Consider the following 21,843-nt stretch of genomic DNA (forward strand, 5'->3'; position numbering starts at 1 on the left):
TCCTTGTCAATATCGATTGACCCTAAATGCTTATTACTGAACTCTCATTCCACTCCATTTCATTGACGAATATGTCTACCCTTATGCCAGTACTGCTCTATTGTAATTATTGTAGCTTTATGGTAGGTTTTGAAATCAGTAAGCATGAGTCCTCTGACTTTATTCTTTGTTAAGATTGTTCTAGGTATTCTAGTTCCTTCATGACCTAGATAAGTCATTTCCATGTCAGAATCTGGCATTTCTATATGATTGGTAGAATCAGTGTAGTCATGATTTGTAGAATCAGTGTATTCATTTCTACAGAAAAGCAGATGAAATCTGTAGGCCAAGTTGGAGAGTATTAACATTTTGATAATATTCAATGTTCCATTCCATGAACATAGGATGTCTTTCCATTACCATCTAGGCCTTATTTCAACAATATTTTATAGTTTTCAGTACATAAATCTTGTAAGTCTTTAGTAATTTTATTCCAAAATATTTTATTCTTTTTGATGCTATTGTAAATGGCATTGTTTTCTTAATTTCATTTTTGAGCTGTTCATTGTTGATATATTAAAATATGCTTGATTTTTGTATATTTCTCTTCTATCCAGCAAACGCATCAAACCAGTCTATTAGTTGTAATAGTTTTTATTGATTTCTTAGAATTTTCTATACACAAAATTATGTCATCTATAAACAGAGATAGTTTAACTTTTTTTTTTCTAATCTGGATGCCCTTCACTTCTCTTTCTGACTAAACACCAGGCTAAAACCTTCAGTACAATATTGCATGTAAGGGCATGAATGGACATCTTTGTCTTGTTCCTGATCTTGTAAGGGAAAGCATACAGTCTTTTACCATTAAGTATGATGTTAGGTGTGGGTTTTCCATATATGTCTGTCTTAGCTCAGGCTGCTACAACAAATACATCATAAACTGGGAGGCTTAAACAACAAACATTTCTCACAGTTCTGGAGGTTGGGAAGTCTAAAATCGAGGTGCCAGTAGATTTAGTGTCTGGTGAAGGCCTGCTTCATGACTTACAGATGACCATGACCTTGTTGTATCCACATATGGTGGACAGCAGAAACAGAGGAAACAACCTTTCTTGTGTTGCTTCTCAAAAGTGCCCTAATCAAAAAGATTCCATCCTTATGACCTAATTATTAATACTTCCCACAATTCTCACCTCCAAATACTACCACACTGGGAATTAGGCTTCAACATATATATTTAGAGGGTAAGGAGGGACACAAACATTTAGTCCATGCAATCACCTTTATCAAGTTAAAGAGGTTTCCTTTTCTTCCTAGTTTGTTGAATGTTCCTTTCATTAAAAACTTTTAGAATTTTGTTAAATGCTTTTCTTACATTTATTGAGGTGATCTGTGATTTTTCTCCTTTATTATATTAATCTGATGCATTACATGAATTGTTTTCTACGTTTAAAACAACCTATATCCCTGTGATAAGTCCCATTTGGTCATGGTTTTAATCCTTTCTATATTTGCTGAATTCAGTTTAATGGCATTCTGTTGACGATTTTTGCATCTGTATTTAAAAAGATACCAATCCGTGTTTTTTTTTCTTGTGATATCTTTGTCTGGTTTTCTTATCAGGCTCAATCTTTATTACCTTTATAGAATTAGTTGGGAAATAATTGGTATTCTTCTTTAAACATTTGGTGGAATTCAACAGTGAAATAACCTGTGACTGAGCTTTCCTCTGTGGAAATTTTTAAGCTACCAATTTAACCTTTGGCTATTGTCCTGTTCAGATATTCCATTCCTTCTTGATTCAGTTTCAGTGGTTTGTGTCTTTATAGTAGACCAACTATATATTTATATAGTTTGTTATAATCATTTGATTTGCCACTTCTGATTCTTTTCATTTCTTTCTATAACTTGAGGTGCCATTTCCTTACCCCAGTACAGCATTATTACCACTTACATAATTTGTGTTGTTACTGTCAAATATATTATATTTCCAAATGTTACAGACCCAACATCACAATTTTTATATACATATTGTTTTATACAGTTGCTTTATAAATCAGTTTTAAAAAGGAAAGGAAATATACAATTATACTATCTCTTATATTTATGTACTTAATTATCTTTATAAATGTGTGGATTCAAATTATTTGGTGCAGCTTGCTTTTAGCCTTAAAAACTTGTCTTATATGGGTCTGACAGTAAGAAATTTGCCTGGTTTTTGTTTATCTGGGAATGTATTTTGCATTCATTTTTGAAAGATAGTTTTGCTGGATATAAGTTTCTCGGTGGACAGTTTTTTTTCTTTCAGCACTTTGAATATATCATCCTACTGCCTTTTGATCTCTATTGTTGATTAGAAGTCAGCCATCAATATTGTCAGGGTCCCCTTGTATATGCTTTTCTCTTGTGACTTTCATGATTTTTTGTCTGTTTTTGTCTTACCACATTTTTGGTAAAAGTGTCTTAGTATAGATTTCTTTATGTTTATCTTAATTGGAGCTTGTTCATATGCTTGAATTAGTAGACTGGTAGTTTTCATCAAATTTGGGATGTTTTCAGTCATTATTTCTTTGAATATTTTTCTACTCCTTTTTCTCTCATCTTCTGATACTCTCATTACGTGTATTTTGACACACTTAATGGTACCCTACACTTCTCTGAAGCTGTTAATTTTTCTTTGTTATTTTTTCACTTTTTCTTCAGATTGTATACTCTTTAATGATGTCTTTAAGTTCAGATTATTTCTTCTGCTAGCTGAAAACAACTATCGAGCCCTTCTGAATTTTTTCATTTCAGTAATTGTATTCTTGAACTCCATAATTTCTATTTTTTAAAATAAATTGTTTTTATTGATATTCTTCACTTTGTGAGACACTATTATCAGATCTTCCTTTTTAAAAATTTTATTTCCTTTAGTTATTTGAACACATACATAATAGCTGCTTTGATGTTTTTGTCTGCTAAGTCCAACATCTGGGACCCCAAAAGGCAGTTTCTATTGTCTACTTTTTTTTTTGTCTCCTTTTTATGGATAACACTTATCTATTACTTGGCACATCTAGTATTTTGCTGTTGTTGTTGAAAATGGACACTTGAGATAATATAGTGTAGCAAATCTAGATAATTCCCTCCCCTTCCTGGGGCTTGTCATTATTTATTTCATGACTTGACTGAACTAGTACAATGAAGTCTCTTCCCTTGCAGTATGCAGCCTCTGATGTTCTTCAGAGGGTGCAGCCTTGAGTATGCAAACAATCTCCTCCATAACTACAGATGACTGTAGTTTTAGTCAGGGTGTCTCTGGCTGTTACCTTCCCTGATCTCCCCATTAAGTTTCTGGCTGTTCTGCCTCTACTGATATCACATACAGCTGTTAGCCACCACTAATTGCCAGCTGTTTGCTCCACTGTTTCTGATAATACCCTTGGGCATAAATTGCTCCAGAGACTGACTGATCTAAATAATGTTGGGCCCCTTTGAAATGTTGTCAGTCTTTAAGTTTTGCTCTGACTGCAGGAGGTCTCTTTTTAACTATCTCTTTCCCTTGTTTTCTTTGTTTAACATCTAGGTGACCCACTGTTTTGCTTTTTGCTACCAGTATCATGGAGCTACCAGTCCCCTCTTAATCACTCATCACCAGGATCTTCATTGTTGTTGTTGCTGTTGTTGTTTTTACAATGAAGTTAGGTATGAACTTCTACATACTCTTGTTCCAAGCAGTGATGTGGAAGAGCTGCAGAGCTTTCTGCTCCTAAGGTCTGTGTTGAACCTCTGTACCACGGTACTGAAGCTGAGGGTGGACCTGAAATTAGCTTCTCCTGGAAAGGCTTCTCTGTATCTGAGAATGGGGATCTGGAAAGGGAAGCAACCCCTAGTCTTCTAGGCTTGTCTATTCTGGTATGTAGCTTTGCTCCCTATGAGAGGTAGGGTGGTGGCAATCAGAGCCCAGTATTCTCAGCCCACCATGTCTGAGGTAGAGCTTTTATCCTATGAGTTGAGGTTAAGTGTGAAAAGGGAGCCCCAGTCATCTTAGCTGTGCCTGCCTAGAAAAAAGCTTTTGCAACATGGGGCTGGGGGAGATGAGAGATGACTACCTCTTGCCCCTTCTGGGGTAAAACTGTTGCCCTAGAATAAGAACTGGAGGGGCCAGCTATACTCACTCAGAATAGAACTTCTGTCACACTGAGTTAAGGTGGCAGAATGCTGGAGAGTGATCATGTGAGCAGGTCATGGTTTAAATGAAAGACTCTCATATTGTTCTTAGATTTAGTTGATCTTGAATATGTGTTGCCCTGCTTGCTGTATGTGCTTAGGACAATTTCTAGAGACTTTAAATGATTATTTCAAAAAAATTTTACCAGTTAAATGTGTTTCACTGGGGAGAGACTCTGCCATGCTCCTTACATAGCCATTTCAGAAGTCCCACCTCAAGATTAGATGTGTTCCACCTGAATATTTCATTTTATTTATTTATTTATTTATTTTTGAGGAGTCTTGCTCTGTCGCCCAGGTTGGAGTGCAGCGGCACGATCTCCGCTCACTGCAAGCTCCGCCTCCCGGGTTCATGCCATTCTTCTGCCTCAGCCTCCCAAGTAGCTGGGACTGCAGGCGGCTGCCACAATGCCCGGCTAATTTTTTGTATTTTTAGTAGAGATGAGGTTTCACCGTGTTAGCCAGGATGGTCTCAATCTCCTGACCTCGTGAAACGCCCGCCTCGGCCTCCAAAAGTGCTGGGATTACACGTGTGGGCCACCGCACCCGGCCTGAATATTTTATCTTATAATTTCTATCAACTGTTTTTTTAAAGTTTTAGTGTGCTTTTTATAAGACACACAAAATTAGAACATACAAATGAAGATAAGGAGGGAAGATTTAAAATGAATGAGGGGACATCAAACTAATATGATGGTTTAGCAAAACTGAGTATTACTCTGATGAGCTTCGTGGTATCTGAAGCATGGTGTTAACTGCTATCATTTATTCAGTGGCAGGCATGTATCAAGTGCTTTTCATATATTATGCTAAACTCTCCTAAGCACTCCACATGTTACACATGTTATATGATTTCCCTCCATATACATGAGGAAACTGATCCTTCAAGGTCACACACAGAAAGCAGAGAACTGGTATTGATTGGAATTCAGGTCTGTTGTACTCTAAGTCTGTATTCACTAAGCGCTCCATAAAAAGAAACATTTCAATTCATCTGCAGAACTATTTTTCTTTTTTTTTTTTTTTTTTTTTTTTTTTTTTTTTTGAGACGGAGTCTTGCTGTGTCGCCCAGACTGGAGGGCAGTGGCGCAATCTCGGCTCACTGCAAGCTCTGCCTCCCGGGTTCACGCCATTCTCCTGCCTCAGCCTCCCGAGTAGCTGGGACTACAGGCGCCCGCCACTGCGCCCGGCTAATTTTTTCTATTTTTAGTAGAGACGGGGTTTCACCATGGTCTCGATCTCCTGACCTTGTGATCCGCCCGCCTCGGCCTCCCAAAGTGCTGGGATTACAGGCGTGAGCCACCGCGCCCGGCCTGCAGAACTATTTTTCAAGAATTAGATTCTATAAGAAGTGTAGTAATATTAAATAGGTAACACGGTATAATACATTTTATCAGAAATATATACTTTTGCAAGGGCATTCCACTTGATTTGCTGACAGGAAAAAAATTAACTAGTTCTTGAGAATAGCTACACTGGAATTGCATAAATGTGTTACCAGCACACGTGTCATAAGCTAAAGTTTTAGTTTTGTGTTTTGATTTGGTTACCTTCGAGAAGATCATCCTCATCGATGCCTTTGACAATCTTTGATTTGTAGTCTCGGATAAACATGTATTTTAGCAATCTTCTAAGTTTTTTCTATTAAAAATATAAAATAAATAAATAAGAAAACCTATACATATATTCGTTTACTGATTAAAGACTACTATAACAAAATTTAATAAACTTGTACCTCATGATATCAGAGAAAATAAAGTAATCCTTAGCATACTGCTATGACATAAAAAGGTAGTCATCAAACACAAAGGCTAAAATACAAGTCTTTTCAAAAGCATTTTTCATTTACAAATATCCGGATGTTCCAGAATCACAATAGTCACACACTGCTTAATGATGGGGATCAAGAAATGCATCCTCACAAGACTTCATCGTTTTGTGAACATCACAGAATACACTTACACAAACCTAGATGGAACAGTCTAATGTACACCTAGGCTACATGGTGCGGCCTATTGTTCATGGGCTACAAACCTGTATGCAAGGGTAAGAAAATGGTAAGTATTTGCATATCTCAATATAGAAAAATTAGTTAAAATACCATGTAAATGACAAAAAGCGATACATCTGTAGAGTGCATATACCATGAATGAAGCTTGTAGGATCTGAAGTTGCTCTGGTTGAGTCCATGAATGAGTGGCAAGTGAATTTGAGGGCCTAGGACATTACTGCATGCTATTGCAGACTTTATTTTTTAAAAAAGCTGTACACTTAGGCTACACTATATTTAAAATTTTTCTTTCTTCAATAATAAATGTGCCTTAGCTTCCTTACTGTAACTATTTTACCTTATAGACTTAATTTAAAAAATTTGACTCTTATAGTAATACTTAGCTTAAAACACAAACACCTTCTACAATTGTACAAAAACATTTTTCCTTTATATCCTTTTTCTATAAACTTTTTTCTACTTTTAAATTTCTTTTAGCTTTTTAAACTTCTTTGTTAAAAACTAAGATGTGTGTGTATGTACACACACACACACACACACACACTAGCCTAGGCCTACAAAGGGTCAGGATTGTCAATATCAGTGTCTTCTACCTCCACATCTTGTCCCACTGAAAGGTCTTCAAGGGCAGTAGCATGCATGGAACTGTCAGTTCCTTTGATAACTGCTTTTTTATTGGAATATCTCATGAAGGAACAACCTCAGGTGGTTTACAGTTAAGTGTTTTTTGCAAGTAGTACACTCTAAAATAATGATGAAGAGTATTATAAATACATAAACAAGTAACAGTCATTTATTATCTTTATCAAGTATTATGTACTATACATAATTTTATGTGCTAGGCTTTTATACCATCAGTAGTGTAGCAGGTATATACCAGCACCACCGCAAAGTTGAGTCATGCATTGCACTACAATGTTATTATGATACCTATGACATCACTAGATAATTGGAATTGTTCAGCTCCATTATAATCTTATGGGACTACTGCTGTTTGCAGCACATTGTTGAAAAAAAGTTCATCATGTGGTACCTGACTGCAATTGCTTTTTTTTTTTTTTTTTTTTTTTGAGACGGAGTCTTGCTCTGCCGCCCAGGCTGGAGTGCGATGGTGCCATCTCGGCTCACTGCAAGCTCGGCCTCCCGGGTTCATGCCATTCTCCTGTCTCACCCTCCCGAGTAGCTGGGACTACAGGCACCCGCCACCATGCCCAGCTAATTTTTTGTATTTTTTTTTTAGTAGAGACAGGGTTTCACCATGTTAGCCAGGATGGTCTCGATCTCCTGACCTCATGATCTGCCCACGTCAGCCTCCCAAAGTGCTGGGATTACAGGCGTGAGCCACCAAACCCGACTTGCTTTTTAAAATCTTATAAAAAGTTTTAGGCTGTGTGTGGTGGCTCACACCTGAATTTCAGCACTTTGGGAGGCTGAGGCAGGTAAGTCATGAGGTCAGGAGATGCAGACCATCTTGGCCAACATGGTGAAACCCTGTCTCTACTAAAAATACAAAAATTAGCTGCATAGTGGCACGTGCCTGTAGCCCCAGCTACTCGGAGGCTGAGGCAGGAGAAACTCTTGAATCTGAGAGGCGGAGGTTGCAGTGAGCCGAGATGGTTCCACGGCACTCTAGCCTGGCGACAGAGCAAGACTCCGTCTCAAAAAATAAATAAATAAATAAAATAAACGAAGTTCTAATTTTTTTTGAAGACTGTATTATCAGTTTTCATACCAAGCTGACTGTACTTATGCTATAGAATTTGGTGTATACTCAAGATGAAATTTTATTTTAAAAAATTAACTTATAAATACCTAGACAGTGAGTGTATAAAAGCTGCTTTAAAAGTCAATAAATTCCTTTTTACTTTTTTTTATTCTCTGAGAATCTTATCTTTTTGTTAGAAGATTTGGTTTATGTATTATATTTATGGAAAACAATCTGTAAACCCGAAAAACGTAGTTTTATGAAATTCAAAGCTGATGAATGATAGGTGTTAATGGTGGCCTTCTTTAGATTTAGTAGACCATAATACTGCTTAATTTTAAAAGTAACTGATAATCCTTTGTAGCTTGTTGTATGCTTACACTTAGAATGTATTATCACTCGTTCCTGACCTTCAGGTCTAAGATTTCTATTAATAGCTGAAAAATACTGCATTTTACAAAATTCTTTACATGCACATCATTTGATATCTTCAATACTTTCTTTGCATCTGGTGCCTTGTACCTAAGACTGCCTCACCCTAGGCAGAAACTTTCACTTCAAAAAATCCTACAGTCTCTCCATCTAATCATACAACCCTGACATTTCATGAGTCTTAAAATGCTTCTTCAACTAAATCATAAAGATACCCTATACCAAATCATAATTTTCTTAATAGTGAAGATTCTCCATTTTTTAATATTATTCATATCATCTAAGAGTTGATTAACTGAAACGTAAAATATTAGAGAATATTTTCGACTACCTACTCATGAAAAATAATTATGACAAAATTAGATACACAAATATCAGCTTAAATATTTTAATACCAGATTTCAAAGAGTAAGAAAGGTAGGTCTTTGTTCAAAAACAGAAATTGTGGTATATATTTATCCCATTGAAAATTAATCTTTTTTTTTTTTTTTTTTTTTTTTTTTGAGACGGAGTCTCGCTCTGTCACCCAGGCTGGAGTGCAGTGGCCGGATCTCAGCTCACTGCAAGCTCCGCCTCCCGGGTTCACGCCATTCTCCTGCCTCAGCCTCCCGAGTAGCTGGGACTACAGGCGCCTGCCACCTCGCCCGGCTAAGTTTTTGTATTTTTAGTAGAGACGGGGTTTCACTGTGTTAGCCAGGATGGTCTCGATCTCCTGACCTCGTGATCCGCCCGTCTCGGCCTCCCAAAGTGCTGGGATTACAGGCTTGAGCCACCGCGCCCGGCGAAAATTAACCTTAATTAATTTGCTTTTTTCAATAAGGTAGAGCTACAGACTAAACTTTGTATTTCAGGCTTAAAAATTTACTCTAGGAAAGTCTATAATCCTGGTAATGTTAATCTGTAAGAAGAGGAGAAAAATAAATATGCCATTCAGTTATATCCCACTTATGACAACAGAACGTAGAGTCAATATTTAGTGAGTGTCATGTAGCAATGAAAGTGTCTATACAGATACATAAGGATAAGTGAGGTTTCGCTGTTAGCACAGTTTTCATATAAGTGCTTTTGTCCACATAATTAATATCAATTCTTTTGTAAACTCATTTTGTTGTGCAAACTATGAAGACTAAAACATCAGTTCAATAGTTATTATTTTAATTTGAAAGTTATATAACAAGGATATATAGTTTCCACATACAAGTTCAATTAAACACAACATCTGGATTTTAATACAATAAAATTATGTTATATTACCTTATCTTTGCGCATCAAAAACAGAAGATCTTCAGGAGTGATTACCCTTGCTCCCCGCAGTTGAGAAACTTCAGCAGCTTGCTGTAACTAACAATAAAGAAAATTCAGAAATTTTTCTCAGTAATATAAATTATATATAGTACAGTCATGATGTCTCTAGAGAGAGAAATATACTGAGTTAAAAACCTTTGGGAATAATCCAGCAATCACATTACTGCTTTTAAGAGCAAAATGTCTTATGTTTTTAAGATATAAAACATGCAATTAAATTATGAGCCCACCTGTAACCAATACAATAAACAGAAATCTTTTATTTCTTTCATGCAATAGAAAAATCATACACAGCTTCCAGAAATGCATTAATGCACCTGAAAATAATTTCATGAAATTTTATCCTTCATACTCTTGTGAGCAATGGTTTCACTCAGTATCACTAGTTGAATAAGTATATTATTAATCTGAGCTCCCATGCTGCTCTGATTTGAAATAGGCCCATTCAGAACTTTAAAAGATCAACAAAAACAGTAGCTGTTTCTAATATCCAAAGGAAAAAAAATACGTTTAGTTTTGGCAAGTCTTCAGTGGGTAAAGGATTCAGTCCATAAATCATAATACTGGACTGCATTAATTTCTTTCCATACTAATCACATGCACACAAAAAGTTAACTGTATCTGGAATGTACAACACAAAACATTACTGCATGAAAAGTTAGATTACCCCTGAAATGTTCATCTAGCCCCTTATATCTACAAAGTCAAGAATTTTCAGGAATTCCTAAGTCCTAGAAACACAATCTTACTTAAAAATGACCTGGAAAATAAAAGAATGTGAAAGATGATAGTTCTATTTTTTGGCACAGGCAAACTCAATTTCTTATTTTGATTAGTTGGAAGTAACATAAAATATGCCCATCTGAAAAAAATAAAGATGCTACAGAAAACACTATAAAAATGTGTCTGTAACTTCTTCCAAATTTGATCAAATCATACTGATTGCACCAAACTAAGTCTATACAATATGAAATATTATAAAAATATTTACATATAAAAGCTGTTCCTGAATGCATACTTCTTTTAAAGGATAAACCTAACACATATTCTTGAGAACTAATCTTTAAAAATGGACACACTGTTATCTCAACAAATATATGAAATCGAATAGCATATTTGTGCTAAAGAAATTCTGCTTGAATGTTTAATCCATTTTGCTAAGTAAGCTTCAAACCTTCTCTAAATACACAGACTACAAAATAGACTATAAACTTGCTATGTGTCAGCTTTACCACTGAATTTCCTGGATACTGTGGTTGGTATATAAACACAATCCTATCTAAATATAGAAATTTAAATTTAACTGTGAACCATTTAAAAAGAAATGTTGGTGGGGGGAAGGTTTTTAAAAAGATGATGTTATCTACTCAGAAACTAACAGTTTTCAGCAAGAATGAACATATTTTTCCTAAAAATTGGAAGTGTGAGGGAAATATATGTACACATGCTTTTCAAATAAAAACATTTCTATCACAGTCTAAAATACAGGTAATCAGTGTTGAGAAGAATATGGGCTATATATACATTTGTCTGGAAGCATACAAAGTACATTTATTTTCTTAAATGAAGAATGTTGATCATTTGAAACCTGAAAAACACTATACAGACATATGTAATTTTACACACATTAAGAAAGGATCAGGAGAAATATGTATCCCTAAATAGTTTTCCCAATTAATCAACAGTTTATGCACACTATATATAAATAATCTCTATTCATAATATTCTCCAAAGTATCAGTTTACAAACATATTAACCAGGATAAGTATGAAAATAGAAAATAAAGACACAGAAGAGTTTGACACTTGGAATCACTGTTTTTTTTTTTTTTTTTTTTTTTTTTTTCAGAACCAATACACGACCACTGTAAGGATCTGGAATTTATATCATGGTTGTGCTGTCATATGTAGCAGGAAAAGCTTATCTTTGTTTTTTATTTACCTGATTTTCTAATTTATCTCAACCAACATAATATCCTTACTAGGACTAGTATTGCTACCACTCCCTAGTCTACCTTGGACCTCTGCCTAGTTAGTATGTCTCTGGAACTGAAAGTATCACTACGTTACCTTACCAAGGCCTGCCTATCCTGGATGTGTCCCAAATCCCAAAATTACCTCTCCCAAACTTTGACCTCCTCTTCTCTACCAAGTGAAGACAGCAATCTTATTAGCTAATTAAAGTGACTCATACAAAAGTCATCTACTATCCCCATACCAAAATACTCAAGTCCTGCACTCAGTCCTATGGAACCTGTGTATCCAAAAATTCAGCCCTCCTTATAGAGGAGTTTCACATCTCAGGAATACTATTTTCCATCCATGTTTGGTTGAAAAAAATCCGCATGTAAGTGGGCCCATGCAGTTCAAGTTCAAGTTGGTCAAGGGTCAACTGTGTTATTATGCACTGGTTTACTTCTCCTAAAAATTTTTGCCTACTACCAGAAAGACTAAAGAAAGTTTTCTTTAACAATACAAACTTTAAAAACAGGTGAGCATTAAAAAGTGGGTAAAGGACAAGAAGAGATACTTTTCCAAAGACGACATAGATGTGGCCAACAAGTATACGAAAAAAAAGCTCAGTAACACTGATCATTAGAGAAATGCAAATCAAAAGCACAATGAGATACCATCTTACAGCAGTCAGAATGGCTATTACTAAAAAGTCAAAAAAATAACAGATATTGGCAAGGTTGTGGAGAAAAGGGAACACTTATACACTGTTAATGGGAGTGTAAATTAGTTCAACCATTGTGGAAAGCAGTCTGGCCATTCCTCAGAGCTAAAAGTAGAACTACCATTGGACCCAGCAATCCCATTACTGGGTATATACCCCAGGGGTTATAAATCATCCTACCATAAAGACACATGGACACAAATGTTCACTGCAGTACTATTCACAATGGCAAAGACATGGAATCAACTTAAATGCCCATCAATGACAGATGAAAGAAAATGTGGTACATATACATCATGGAATATTATGCAACCGTGAAAAAGAGTGAGATCATGTCTTTTCTGGGAACATGGATGGAGTCGGAGGGTAACTAATGAGGAAACAGAAAACCAAATACTGCATGTTCTCACTTATAAGTGGGAGCTAAATGATGAGAACTTATGAACACAAAAAAGGAAAGACACTGGGGCCTACTTGAGGGTGGAAGGTGGGAGGAAGGAGAGGAGCAGAAAAGAAAACTCTTGGGTAGTGGGCTTAATTCCTGGGTGATGAAATAATCTGTGTAACAAACCCCTGTGACATGAGTTTACCTAGGTAACAAACCTTCACACATATCCCCGAACCTAAAATAAAAGTTAAAAACAAAACAAAACAAAAAATAGGTGAGCAACTGGGCGGGCAGTCCAATTCCACAGGTGCATTTAATGTGAAAACAATAGTAGAACTGGGAAACCAATATCACAAATTTTCCTCAAACCTTCAGTATTAACAGCTATAACAGTTCAGTTATAGCATTTCTCTTTTTTTCTGATTAATATTACTTCTTTTTGTCAAAGTAAACAAAATATAATATTAACTTGTAACAACTTTGTTAGTAAAACATTCCCTAAAATATTAACACTCATGTTTACATTTTAAGTATAATACTTTATCAGGAGGTTGAGAATTAAAAGGTACACTATTACATGTCACCTCAAATATAACATCTTTGACCCTATAAATAAATCTGTTCTCAATTTCACATTGCTATCCATGACATTCATTTTCTTTCTCACTGCATTATATTTTCACCAATTTCTGTTTATTTTGTTGTTTCTTTTTATCTTCTCAGGGTCTTGAATGTACTGTTTCCACCATATTTGTTATACTATAATCTCCCTTAAATATAATGTCTGAATTCTTGCTCTGAGATTTATGATAATTCCCTATTATCTAAATTCAATGTGGTCTTTAAAGCTTGAATGATGCACATATTTTCCCTGCCTTTCCACTAATTATATTTCTTGCTTCTCTCTCATATAATTCTACATTTAGGCTCCAATAATTTTGGTTCTTTTTTACCTTTGTGTACTTGTGATGGTTAACTTTGTGTGTCAATTTCACTGGACCATGGGGTACCTAGACATCTGGTCAAGCATTATTCTGGGAGTGACTATGAGGGTGTTTCTGGATGAGATTAACATTTCAACCAGTAGACTGAGTAGCAGACTGTCCTCCTTAATGTGGGTGGGCCCCATCCAATCAGTTAAAGACATGGATAGAACAGAAAAGGCTGAGTAAGAGGAAGCAACTTCTGTCTGAATGCATAACCTGGGACCCTGGGCCTTTTCTGGCCTTTGGTCTCAGACTGAAACATCCATTTTTCTTGTGTTCTGAGGCTGCTGGCTTTCATACTGGAATACACATCTACACATTGGCTTTCCTGGGTCTCCAGCTTGCCAAATGAAGATTTTGGGAATCCTCAGACTCTATAACTGCATAATTATAATTTATTATCCTTATAATAATACATAAATCTCTCTCACACACACAGGCATGCACACTCACACATACTGTTGAACTCTAATATAGTACTATATTCAAATTATGAGAAAATCTTGATTCTTTATAAGATGTGGCACTTTTTCTTTAAAATACAAGCTTTAGCCGGGTGCGGTGGCTCAAGCCTGTAATCTCAGCACTTTGGGAGGCCGAGGCGGGTGGATCACGAGGTCAGGAGATCAGGACCTTCCTGGCTAACACGGTGAAACCCCGTCTCTACTAAAAAATACAAAAAAACTAGCCGGGCGAGGTGGCGGGCACCTGTAGTCCCAGCTACTCGGGAGGCTGAGGCAGGAGAATGGCATAAACCCGGGAGGCGGAGCTTGCAGTGAGCTGAGATCTGGCCACTGCACTCCAGCCTGGGCGACAGAGAGAGACTCCGTTTCAAAAAAAAAAAAAAAAAAAAAAAAAACAAGCTTTAAAATAATTTTGTCAGAAAAATAAGACCTATGATTATTTTCACACAACAGTGTTTCTCATCTAACATAGATAGAAGACTTAAATGCACAGTTTATATCTTAATTGCACTTGTTATCAAGTTTCATAACACTCCTGACTCCCAAATTTCTTTTGAATTCTACATGTAGGTCCAGAACCATTGACCCTGAACAGGCAATTTATAAATGTTTGTTAAATGTTGGCAATCCATCTTCCCCTCCATGATTTTCAGTTTTTCCATTTAAATGTAACAGAAATGAGTTAAGCTACGTAAAATCGATGACTTTGCATTTGGCTGGGGCCCACATAAATTCAGCATAAAGATTTCTCTAAAGTTCTAAAAGGTTTAAAATGTACAACAGAATTGAGTTGATTATTCCACAATTACTAAGCTACTGAAAGTATTTTAATAAGACTTCCATTGCAGCTCTTTCCTTTAGGTTTTGCCTAAGACCCTGAATTTGTCCTTTTTGAAGATAAATGGTAAACAGTAGGAGTTGTGGTGAGCTAGTATCATGAAGAGGCAGAATCCTAGGTAAGGTTGTCACCTGGCCTAAATTATTTATTTTTCCCTCTATCAGTCTATCTATTAGGCATTCATTATCTATCAGGCCAGATTCTAGGTTAGGCTATGAATGGTCAGCAGATACTTGCTAGCCAGAGATAACCTCAAAGGTCTTCTCTAAATCCTCCATGAGACTGAAAGAACTTGGAGTTAAATTTCCTAAGTTGGAGTTGGGAAACTCCAGGGTAGTTTCATCACTAAGTGATTGCACAACCTTAGATACATCAAATAACTTCTCTACATTTGTGGGTTTATGTTTCTCTTTTATTTGAAATGGGTTATCAAGACTTTAATGACTAGTAGGAGAATTATAATCTTAGTGGTAATAATAGTGGCCATATACTGTGTCCCTAAATTTGTGCCAGGTGCCGTGCTATGTGTCTTATATTTAACTTTTAAATTTTATATCTAAGTTAAAAAATACATAAAACATTAAAAGTTAAATAATACTATAAATTGTAGAAAGACAGATAGGAATACCTTGCCACACTTCTTCTGAATCTGTAATTCTGCTTCCAGTGGCAATCACCTTTAACTTCTTAAGCTTGTTTCTATGTTATTTACCAACATATTTGAAATAAGTTTATAATACTTGTTTTTTCAGCTTTAAAAATTATCAGATGACTTCTTATTATGAGAGGTGAAAAAGATTTAGTTCTTAAACACCCCAAATTTGACCATCTCCCCTCTTGACTTTACCTATGAAATATAATTTTTGGTTAAATTAATATACAGTGTTTATATTATACCAAACTATTTTTGAAAAATTTGAAATGTATCAGAATTTATTTCAGTTTTACTGTGTCTTTTGTTTATTGATGAGACATCTCATCTGGAACCCTCCAGACTTCCCTTCTACTCTTTTGCTTTGGATCCGTTTTTTTCTTTTTTGAGACAGGGTCTCACTCTGTCATTCAGGTTGGAGTGCAGTAGTGTGATCACAGCTCACTGCAGCCTGAACCTCCTAGATGCTATAGATCCTTCCACTTCAGCCTCCTGAGTAGCTGGGACTAAGGCGTGCATCATCACATCTGGATAATTTTTGTATTTTTTTGCAGAGACAGGGTTCTGCCACGTTGACCAGGCTGGGTCAGTGTCCCAAAGTGCTGGGATTACAGGCATGTAGGAGCTACCGTGCCCAGACTGGATTCTTATTTTCTTGACCCCATTTCCACTCTCATAATTTACTTCCTTATTTCAGCAGAACATATTATCTGAAAGTTTCCTTTTTAGTTCATGAGCATAGTTATAATAGCTGCTTCAAGATCCTTGTATATTAATTTTAAATTCTGTGTCATCTTGGAGTCAGTCTCCATTGACTATTTTTTCTTGGCTTTGGGTCATGTTTTCCTGTTATTTCAGATTTTAAGTAATCTAGTGTTTTATCTGAGATATTGTAAATGATATACTGTAAGAACTCTGGATTTTGTTGTATTCCTTTGAAGACTAAAAAATAGGCACTTAACTAGAATGGATTCAAACTGCAACATATTTTTCTCCCCTGTGGTGGGCTACAGTTGAAATATACTTGATATTACAGTTTTCTGAGAAAGGGTGCAAGAGAAATAAATTTTTAAAAATCTTGTATGTCTCAAAATGTATTTATGTCATCCTTGTATTCAACTGATAATCTGGCTGAGTACAGAATTCTAGATTAAAAATAATTTTCCCTCAGAATTTTCAAGGCATTGCTACCTTGTCTTCTAGCTTAAAATGTTACTGTTGACAAGTCGATTACATTATGATTCCTAAGCCTTTACGTGACTTTTCCCCTAGAGTCTGAGAAACTTTTACTACTCTTCTCTTTATACTTCAAGTTCTGAAAATTCATGATGCTGCTTTGATGAAGGTCTATGTTGAAATATTTTACTAAATACTCATAACAATACTTCAACCTGCATGTTCTTGTCCTTTACATTTGAAAAATGTTCTTGGATTACTTTGAAAATTTCTATTGTCTGTTTTTTGTTTTGTTTGTTTTCTTGAAATGTCTATTAATTGAATGCTGGTGGACTCGTGTCTAGGATTTCTAATACTAGAGATCATTTTATTTCACCTTTCCACAAAATAAAGTTATACTATTTTGCCAGAATGGTAAAGGAGTAGCTAATGGCCTCCATGGTTTGGATAGGGTATTGGGATAAAATTACGCCTTTTATGAATCTTCCTGTTTTTAGTCTACACAAGACTTCTTTCTTCAGAGGGTTCCCAAACTTTTCCACGTCCCAAAGTTTTGTTTTCCTCAGGCTTGTTAAGCCTGTCTACCTATTTTAAGCTTTCAGATTTTTTTTTTTGACAGCTCTCATCTGCTATTTAGTCCTCTCCCATTTTCTATGTCTTGTAAGTTTATACGCTTAAAATTATTTTGTTACTTAGTGGGGTTTTCAGAGTTTGAAGCATATGTACTACCCATATTTAACAAGAAGTTGACACTCGTTTTTTATGCTAACATTTATAGAATGTATTATCCTATGCTTCATGTCTTCCATATATTATCTCATTTAGCCTTCACAACAAACTTACGAGAGATGTCCAAACACACAAAACTGTTACTAAGTAATACATGTTTAACATTAAGCCATTCATGTTTCTCTCCTAGATTTCTTATTCAGAATAGAGGCAGATGCATTCACTAAATCAAGCCTTACATTGCATAGAAAAGTCTACCCATAAAAACGTTTGTCTTTCAAAACATTTTCTTTCTTGGTGAATAAACAATTGCCAAAAAAAAAAAAAAAAAAAAAAAAAAAAAGAAAAAAGGGGTTGGATCAAAACATCCAGGCCAGTGGCTCCATGCAGACCCAGCCTTAGGACTGTGAGCTAAGTAAGTATTTGAAGGGAAATGTATTTGTAACTAAAGTTAACATTCAGAATACTCTGCATTTAAGATATTTGACAAAGTATTTTCCTACCATATAATATTCTTATTCTTTTTTGATGATTGGTATTCTGTTGTCTTAGACATTTGAAACATAAATGAGTATATAAATTGATAAAAGATATGCCTCACATTTTAGAGTTTCATTTTAACTGTTCTTTTTAGAAGAGTAAGTCAAGCACAGTTAAGTCAGGTTTTAAAAAATTCTATCAGGCTATAATCATCAGGATCTCATGGCTCAAAAAATTCATTCATATATACTATGTGTGTGTATATATATGATATATATGTATGTGTATATATATACATATTCTTTAAAATATATGTGTGTGTGTATGTATATATTGTATGTGTATATATATGAATTACTCAGATGCAATCAATGTGAGCCTCTAAAGCTTAAAAAAATCCAATAAACAATAACTATATATTTACTGTATGAAGATAGCAGCCTTAACATGGAACTAATCCTGTGGTTACTCTGTGATTTAAATGTGAAATTAGGAGAACAAGAAGCAATAATCATTTGAACATTTTCTTTTAACCTATTTTGCATACAAACTATTCATAAGCAACTTTCAGCTCTAAATATATCTAAGTTTTGAATGTAAGCAAAGGCACATTTTAGAAATTTTTTAAAGTAGAAATTAAGTAAAGTCATAGTTTAAATAATATAGTATTTTGGTATTAATTAACTGTAATTGACAACTGTTTTAAAATTTTTCTTTTCTTTTTTTTTTTAAGAGACAGGGTCTTGCTCTGTCGCCCAGGCTGGAGTGCTGTGGCACCACCTTGGCTCACTGCAGCCTCAAACTCCTGGGCTCAAATGATCCTCCCACCTCAGCCTCCTGAAGAGCTGGGACTACAGGCACATGCCACCATGCCTGGCTAATTTTTGTATTCTTTTTGTAGAGACAGGATCTCACTTTATTGCAGGCTGTTTTTGATCTCCTTGGTCCAAGTGATACTCATGCCTTGGCCTCCCAGAATGCTGGGATTACAGGTGTGAGCTACCACACACAGTCCCTTTAAAATTTAACTATTTAGTATTTAACTATTAAAATGAAAATACAATTTGACTATTTACTGAATCTAAAATACAATTAAAATTGCAGAACGACAGAAGCCTACCTTGAATTTGTTCAACATAATATATAGTTATCCTTTGGTAACTCAGTAACTGGAAATTGATATATATTTGAAGTCTAAGAAAAGGTTTCATTTGCATTTCTTAAAATTCAGAACCATAAGATATTTTGGTAGCCTACATAATATGTGCTTTACTTGACTACATTAATAATGCCTCTTCTTTCTCAGCTTACTTCTTGGCATGTCCACATCCCTCTCTATATTCCCTTGTGTTCACATTTGTAAACAGGCATCCACTGAACGGGTTGCAGCCCTTACTTGTTTCTTCAAAGGACAAAAATATAACATATAAGAGAATGAATTTTAGTTTTTTTTTTTTTCCAGAACTCTTCCTGATTTTTTTACAAGATAGCCTGATTTCATTTCACCCTAGAATGTTCAGGAATAAACACAGGTCTTGTGCTAAGTCTTCATGGCTAGATCAGGGTATTAAAAGCACAGAATTACACCAGACCACACACAGGCCAATGTAATGATTAGAAAAGTTACCAAATGGAAAGAATAAAGTACTGCTGAAGAATAATTACGGGGAGTAAGGAAAATTGATATCTAATTTTATCTCTATTACTAATTACCCTTGTTTTGGCAAAAGAAACTTTGTAATTTTGTCTTTTTGTTGAGAAAATATATAGAGAAAGTGCCAATTTTAGATTTGCAGCTTCTGATGCTGGATCTAAGAACCTGATCCATGCTGAGGGCAAGGATCTGCTAAGAAACTCTGTTAAAATGTGGCCTCCCCTGTTAGTGTGGTATATCTTGAAGAGTGTTCCAGAATATTTAGATTATTACCTCCAATTTATAGTCAAATACAGTAGATCATCTCCATGCTATTGCACTATAAAATTTCATTTAACAAGCACTTTAAGAAGCTTTAAAAATCATTACTTTGAAAAAGTTTCCCAAACTATCTTGACTTTCTTCGTCTCATAACATTTTTTAAATGCCTATGATTTCATGTTTTAGTGAGGTAACATCATGCAGCATATAGTTAACCCGATGTAAATGTTATTGACATTTATTTAGAAAAGAAAAATTGTGAGGAACTCATAAAAAAGTTTATACCTTTTATACTCACAAAAATTAAAGGTTATTATCAAATTATTGTTACGCATTAATGACATTTCCCATTAAAAAATTTAGGATGTAAATAATTTGTGGATAAATGTATTTGTGTATATGTGTGATGTTTTTATCCTTAATTATAACACATATTTGTGTGTATATACATAGATACCACACATGTCTGTACATCACTAGAATCAGTTTCTTGTAAGGTGTAAGCTAACTTTCATCCAAACTTAAAGGGAAAAATAATGTGGGCTTTTTTTTGTTAGAGATCTAATTGTTTCTCTAATAATTTCTCATATAAAACTACCTCAAAATGAAATACAATGCACACATTAGTGTGCACAGTTTTGTAGTTATGGTTTTTAACAGAATAGCCGATCTTTCTGGTCCTCAGGTTCTTCAAGTGAGAGATAAAGAGAGGTGAATATCAAATAAGCTCCAAAGATCCTTTTGACTTTTCCTTTCTGATTCTAGTGTTTAACCCTGGGTATAGTTTTGGTTCCATAATGAAGCACTTACATCAATAATAGAAAAAATAAAGAAGAATCATAAGAAACAATGGTGCAACTTCGTAAGGTGCAGATGGGAGTCAACGCTCTAAGGGAAACTCACTTAGTCATACCAGTGAAAATAGCAACCAGCTCAACTAGCTGCATGTGCATGAAAGGAAGTCTGGGGTTGGGTTCTTATTTAGCAGTAATGACTTGTCTTACCATAATGTTTACCATGGTACACAAATCAGCAGGTGATATAATTACTTTAGTATCCTATTCAATAGTTCCAGGTATATTTGAAAGCCAAAGACAGTTGCAAAATGGGATTATAGCAATGCAATTGCTAATTAATATGTAAAAGAGATTGGTCTCTATCCATTTCTCATCTGCCCTATGCTTTCATCATATGATGAACAGAGATAATTTGTATATACTTCTCCCTCAGTTTGTCAGAGAAAGTAGCCCTTATTCAAATTCTGTATCGAAAGACTGCTTGCATAGGAAAACCAATACATGTTGTATACATTATTTATCAAATTAGATGCAGTACATGTAAAATGAAATGAAAAGTCAGGTTTCCCTAAGCTCAGATGTCAGTTCCATATTCCACTATCAGGTTATTAAAAAGGGCTCAAGAAAGTGACAAAGTACAGATTTTATTACACTCACAGATCATTGTAAAGATCAAATGCAATAATGTAGTAAAGACAAATAGAGAACTATAAAACACTACACCTGCATAAGTATTGCTTAGGGATGGCTCATTTTTGGCTAGGGAGAAGGTAAAACAACAATGTATATAGAAAAGGAAAAGAGATTCCACTAATAACTTGGTAGGCTGAGAAAGTGTTTAGTTCTGGTCACTAAAATCAAAATCAGGATATTCCTGGGAGATTCATTCACATCAGGACAAAATGGTACAATTATCCAACACTCATACAGTTGCATTCTAAGGAAGCAAACAGCGTAGAGAAAATGGAACCTCATAACCTTCATAAATATAAGTGAGATATCACTGCCTCTTTGAGGTCTTCTCTAGCACAAGTATAGACCTAAGCACTCCCTTTCCATTGTACTGCCCAGGTCCTCATATAACTTCAGCCAACT

At 35.1% G+C, this 21,843-nt stretch overlaps 1 protein-coding gene across 5 annotated transcripts in view; it reads right to left on the reverse strand.

The window, feature by feature from the left end:
• SUPT3H (SPT3 homolog, SAGA and STAGA complex component) overlaps window positions 1-21,843 on the reverse strand; it is a 527,431-nt gene that overhangs the window by 176,017 nt on the left and 329,571 nt on the right. For all 5 annotated transcript variants that reach the window (XM_050788261.1, XM_050788262.1, XM_050788263.1 and 2 more), the window contains 2 exons: window positions 9,597-9,683; window positions 5,745-5,835 (listed from right to left, as the gene is read on the reverse strand). In XM_050788261.1, coding sequence (XP_050644218.1) covers window positions 5,745-5,835; window positions 9,597-9,683 — 178 coding nt within the window. The remainder of the gene's footprint in view (window positions 1-5,744; window positions 5,836-9,596; window positions 9,684-21,843) is intronic.

This window comes from Macaca thibetana, chromosome 4, assembly GCF_024542745.1.
Source record: "Macaca thibetana thibetana isolate TM-01 chromosome 4, ASM2454274v1, whole genome shotgun sequence".
NCBI classification, from domain to species: Eukaryota; Metazoa; Chordata; class Mammalia; order Primates; family Cercopithecidae; genus Macaca; species Macaca thibetana.